Raw genomic sequence first — 5,376 nt, 5'->3', positions numbered from 1 at the left:
CTTGTGCTTCCTTGTGTTCGGTGATTGTATGTTCGGTTTTTAGTGTCGGGGCTGAGGAGAGGGGGCGTTTGTGGCGTTTTCAGCTCATCGATGTTTCAGAACGTTCATTTCAGCCATTTAAAGGTCTCAGTGCTGAGGGTGTACTGTCTCAGTGCTTCCATTCAGGGTGTACTGAGTGATTTCACTGTTTTTAAGCTCCTCTCCTATTCTGCCTTCTGCTTTCCCCGTGTGAAAATAGCATGTTAAGCGGGCCCCTAAAATATCCTTGCTAATTTAATCCCGGTTCTGTTATCCTTTCCCTCTGAAGCCCTGATGGTGTTCCCAGCACAGCTTAAAATCTGGTCCTCCAGCACCTTCAGACGAAGGAATGGATTTTTCTGGGAATGTGTTCAGTCTGAGATTAAAGCCCTAAACATTAGAAATGCATCTATAAATCAAATATTTCAAATTTTACTGCACTGTACATGTTGCAGTTGGACTAATGACCTTTAAAGGTCCCTTTTAACCCAAACTGTTGCATGTCGAGTCCAAAATCCAGGACTTCATTTCAACACTGTTTTATCTTAGCTAAAATAAGTACTAATATGGCTGGAAATTAGTGCAGTCCATCTCTGTAGATTTAATAGAATATTAGCCAAGTATGGCTTTGAAACATTTTTTTAGATCAGCTACGTTTTTTGGGGGGGGAGGGGAATAAAAGCATTAGAATATTATCCCTACTTACGTGAAATATCTAACTGGGTGATGTAGCCAGTGTATTTCCTGCAGGTGGAGAGGAGTGTTCCCAGTGAGGAAGTGGATTAATGTCACTTGTGGTTGTCTGGTGACAGTCTGTGAATGAGGAGGGAGGGAGATGCAGGAGGTTGACACAGTCACAGCTGAAGAAAGACTCTTTTGTACGTGGGGAGGACATTGCCCTTGCATGTCAAAGCTGTACATTCATTTTTTTAAATTGACAGGATGTGCTTGTTTTACTGCCAGGCTGGGCTCATGTTCCAATGTAGTGTTTGCAAAATTAGAAACAGGAAAGATAGAAAGTAACGTATTGTATTGTAAACCAGCAGGTATATATACACACACACACATAATTTTTGTTTTGGCAGAACTTTTGTCAGTCTCATTTTGCAGGGAAAGCTGCAGTTAAACTTAATCTCCAAAACCTGGTTGAAATTGGAAAACAATAGGTGTTTTGTGAATGGGCATTTGGTAAAGGCCCTGGGAACTCTTCAGCACACTGCTACATATTTAGGGTGACCTGACACAGTGAGGTGAATTACCACTTATTTGGGAAAGCTGAGTGGAGAGTGTGGTGTGCAGTAGCTTCTCTCTGTTCCACGGTGTTTATGAAATATGGAAGTGAGGTGGATTTTGTTGTTTAGAAATTGAGACCTTTTATTTAGCATAAATGGCCATTCTGCTTGTAGCTGGGAGATAATCCCCAGGCCTGACTTCAGAGTGGTCATTGCTTGTAAATGCTTTCAGCATTTTCCAAATGATGGCCTACACACACAGGTTTGGGGTTGTTCCTCAGAGTGGGGTGAGTGCTGTGGGTGAAAGCAAGAGAAGCTGGTAAGGTGTAAGGTAAGTAATTGGTAAGGCAGGTGATGCCTCAAATTGGCACTGTCTGCAAAGACTACTAAATAAAAGATGGTTAAAATAGTTCTTTTTAATCTTGGCAGCTGTTTCTTTTATGATTAATTAATTAGAACAGCAGCCTCCTAGGGAGACTCCTCCGTGGATTCCCCTGTACTCCCTTGATAGTCTCTGGTACAGTTTTGTTGGCTGTGGATAAAGACATTTTTTGTTGCTGGTCTGGGGACTGAGTATCAGAGAAGCAGCAATACCTTTGGGGTGTCTCCCCCACAGCCTGGGGATCATTAGATTGTCAGAGCAGATGAAACACAGTTCTATCCTCTGCAGATTGCACTGACTCCTTGCAAGGTGCTGCTCCCTCAGCAGGCAGGCAGTGCTGCTCAGGCCATCACAGGTTTAGCTGAGTTTACTGTGAGACCTCTAATAATGTCAACCCTTTATTTTTTCCACTTGTTGCTAAATCCCTGTCAAGCAGAAAAGTGTGATTGACCAGAATTTGGTTTGTTTTCTCAATGGCCTTGTACCTTTTTTAACCCTCTCCTGCAATTATGCAGAATGAGGATTGATTTTTCTACACCAGAAATTTAGCTTTTATGCCAGGCTAGAGTAGGATTTTTAGGGAGAACTGGAGTAAATCCTACTCATCAAGTCACTTGGGATCATGAGTTATGGCCACCTTGCAAGTCAGATGAGAAACCTTGTGAGGGCTGTGCTAAAGGAGCAGGCAAGAATGGAATGTTTAATCAGTAGGTGTGGCCTATTTAGGAATGTTTTTAAAGTCTAATTTTTTATTTGATCTTGGAAGTCTGAAAATTAGAGCATAAAACCCTGTGCTTAATGATTGGTTCCATGGGGAAAGGGGATGAACCAAGGCTGCCCTTGCATTTGTGAGGCGTAAGTGAAGTTGGGAGGGATTTTAGTACCTGCCAAGTTGCCTTGGGAAGGTCCTGACTCCAATTATACTTTGGTTTCTTATTTAAAGTTTTTAATATTTGTTGCTTATTCTGTGTACCCTGACTGACTTATGATCCATTTTAAATGTTCTTGGAGACTCTGTATCTTCTGTTTCATTTTATGACGTGCTTGATCACCAGAGTTGTGCAGGCTTTGTAGTACTTCTGGCTTTCTGGAGACCAACAGTTTTGGCAATAGCTGCTAATGTTACAGAACATTTTGACTACACACAGCAGGTGGTTTGAATGTCTCACGGTGTCTCTGGTGGTCCTTTTGTCTTTGCAGATGATTCTGCAGACGTTGGGGAAGAGGACAGCTTCTTGGGTCAGACTTCTGCCAGCCCCAACCCACCACAGACTTTCAACTATTTCTCTCAAGTGCCCAGCAGCAGTGATCCCTTTGGAAGTATTGGGCAGCCACCCTTGACAACTGCTGCAACACCTGTGGGAGCACCAGCCTTCTCCAGGCCTCCAACTTCACCTCCACTCGTGTCTGGGTCACAGGATGGGCAAAATGCCTTTTCACCTCATATTCCCAATTCCCAGTCCTACAGTGCCCCACCCACCTCCCAGGTGGGAATCCCACCGTACCAGAGCCCTCAGCAGAGCTGTCCCCCACCCACCAGTGCTCCAGGACTTCCCCCAGGAACACCTCAGCAGGGCTACAACCCCTACAGACACACCACCCTGAGCAGCAGAGCCAACCCCTACCTCACCCCGCCCCAGCTGCAGCAGAGCCATGCCCCTGCCCACACCCCCTCCTCTGTGCCACCCATGCAGATGTACCAGACACCTCCGGGGCCTCTGACACAGGTATGTCTGTCTGACACAGGTATGTCTGTCTGACACAGCTGTGTCTGTCCTTCCCCATGGCCTGGGGCACAACAAAACCACTGAAGTCACTTACCTTCCTCATTCCTGAGGTCCTGCTACCAGAACAAACCAAGTGAGGTCACTGTCCTCTTTCAACTCTATATTTTACCTTTGGAAGGTTTCTCTTCTCCACCAAAAAAACCCAGAAAAAGTCTTGAGCCATTTCTAACAGCAAAATTTTTTTCACTAGGAAAGAGAAACTAGAAAAGTTTCTTTTCTGAAACTGTGTTGTTTCAGGAAAACTTCCTGATTTTTGAAGTGAGTGTACTCTGAGGCTGTAGCCACATGAGCTTCTGGGGTCAGAAACAAAGGCAGGTTGTGAAGTTCTGTAGCTCTTTTCTGTGGGTTTCTGAGTTTGCTGAGTTTCAGCTGTGCTGCTGCACTGTTTGTACCTCTGCTGTAAATGGGGTCATTCAGCCCTTTGCAAGATACAGGCTAAAATCTCTTTTCAAGCTGGTTTTGTTGGTGAAACCAGAATTTTTTGAAACTAAGTCACGTAAAATTGTCAGCAAATTCTTTGAAACACATTGGTTGATGATTTTGTGTGATATAAAGCATTAATCTCCATCCTTTTTTACCTGCACAAAAACATTATTAAAATAATGCAAAGGAGTTGGTAATAACCTGATATGTTGGCCTTGAAAACAGCACAAAATAGTTTTTATTTTGCCTGAGCTATTGCTATATCTCCCTTATCATAAATAAAGAATGTAAATACATAATGACAAAACAATGCAAAGACAGTAGAACCTAAACAATCTGGAGTTTTAGATTATATAATTTCAGAACTTCTGTTTGTTTGATTTATATATTGTACAATATTTTCGTGATTGTTTTCTTCTTTCATTAAATGTATCATCAACCAAAGCAGTTGCTACTGCTGACATCACTTGCTTATAGTTGTACTAACTGGGTTTTTGTACAGTTTGCACAAAATCAGCTTTATGTAGGCTCTAATCCCTTTCAAAATCAGCTACTTTTACTTGGCTGCATCTGAGTTAGAAATCTGCCTGTTGTGATCACTTTGCAGGATGAGAGCTATTACTCAAGTGGGCACTTGCTAAACCTGACAATCTTCATGCAAAAGTGTAATTATGTGTAAATGAATAATGAGAAGAACACGTTTTTATTTTCATGCCAAGTTGTGTAAGAAATAAGCTCAGCTTGAGTTTTGGAAATGGAAAGCTGTGTGAGGTTGATATATATTTTTATTGCCCATATATTTTCAGTTTCCACAGTCCCAGCTCCAGGCTGCCAGGCCTGCAGGTCCCCTGGTCCCAGCCCCTCCTGTCTTGCTGCACAACCAGTATGAGCCAGTTCAGCCACACTGGTTCTACTGTAAGGAGGTGGAGGACAAGCAGATATGGATGCCATTCAGCCTTCTGGATTCTGCAAAACTGGAGGAAGTCTATAATTCTGGTAAGTTCTAACTCATCCAGAGGGGAACAGAAGGACTGAAAGGAAAATACTGGAGTAATGGCACTGCTGTATGAGAGGGTGGTATGGCAGTAATAAGGAAGTTTAATACATATCTTGAAGATGGGTTTTCTGCCACTTAATTTATTTCACTTCCATTATCTGTTGCTTGATACCATCTGTGTTGAGATGTATCATCCCTGGTGGATACCAGAATTTCTCATAGAACTCCTGATTATCTTTGTTTGCCTTTTTGTTAAGCTGTCAGTTCTGGAATGAGTATCATCTCTGGGGATTTCTCAAAGCTTTTTGGTTGTGTGCAGAGCATGTAGAAGGGTTTTAGAAGCAACACAACAGTTGCCTGATATTCTGTAGTTTGTCTTCACGGGATCAGTGTTGGGCCCAGTTCTATTTAATGTCTTTATTGATGATTTAGATGAGGGGATTGAGTCCACCATCAGCAAATTTACAGATGACACTAAGCTGGGGGGGAGTGTCAATCAGCTGGAAGGCAGGAGGGCTCTGCAGAGGGACCTGGACA

General features: G+C 42.9%; 1 protein-coding gene across 1 annotated transcript in view; it reads left to right on the top strand.

The window, feature by feature from the left end:
- The first annotated feature begins 2,775 nt into the window (after nucleotides 1–2,775).
- SEC23IP (SEC23 interacting protein) overlaps nucleotides 2,776–5,376 on the top strand; it is a 19,969-nt gene continuing 17,368 nt past the window's right edge. The window contains exons 1-3 of the mRNA XM_029961993.1: nucleotides 2,776–3,359; nucleotides 4,649–4,838; nucleotides 5,097–5,098. Of these exons, the coding sequence (XP_029817853.1) occupies nucleotides 2,793–3,359; nucleotides 4,649–4,838; nucleotides 5,097–5,098 (759 nt within the window). The 5' untranslated portion in view covers nucleotides 2,776–2,792. The remainder of the gene's footprint in view (nucleotides 3,360–4,648; nucleotides 4,839–5,096; nucleotides 5,099–5,376) is intronic.

The sequence above is a fragment of the Manacus vitellinus genome, unplaced genomic scaffold, assembly GCF_001715985.3.
Source record: "Manacus vitellinus isolate BGI_N305 unplaced genomic scaffold, ASM171598v3 scaffold_40_pilon, whole genome shotgun sequence".
Classification (NCBI taxonomy): domain Eukaryota; kingdom Metazoa; phylum Chordata; class Aves; order Passeriformes; family Pipridae; genus Manacus; species Manacus vitellinus.
Note: the sequence above shows the minus strand (reverse complement) of the source record. Positions and strands in the feature narration are given on the sequence as shown.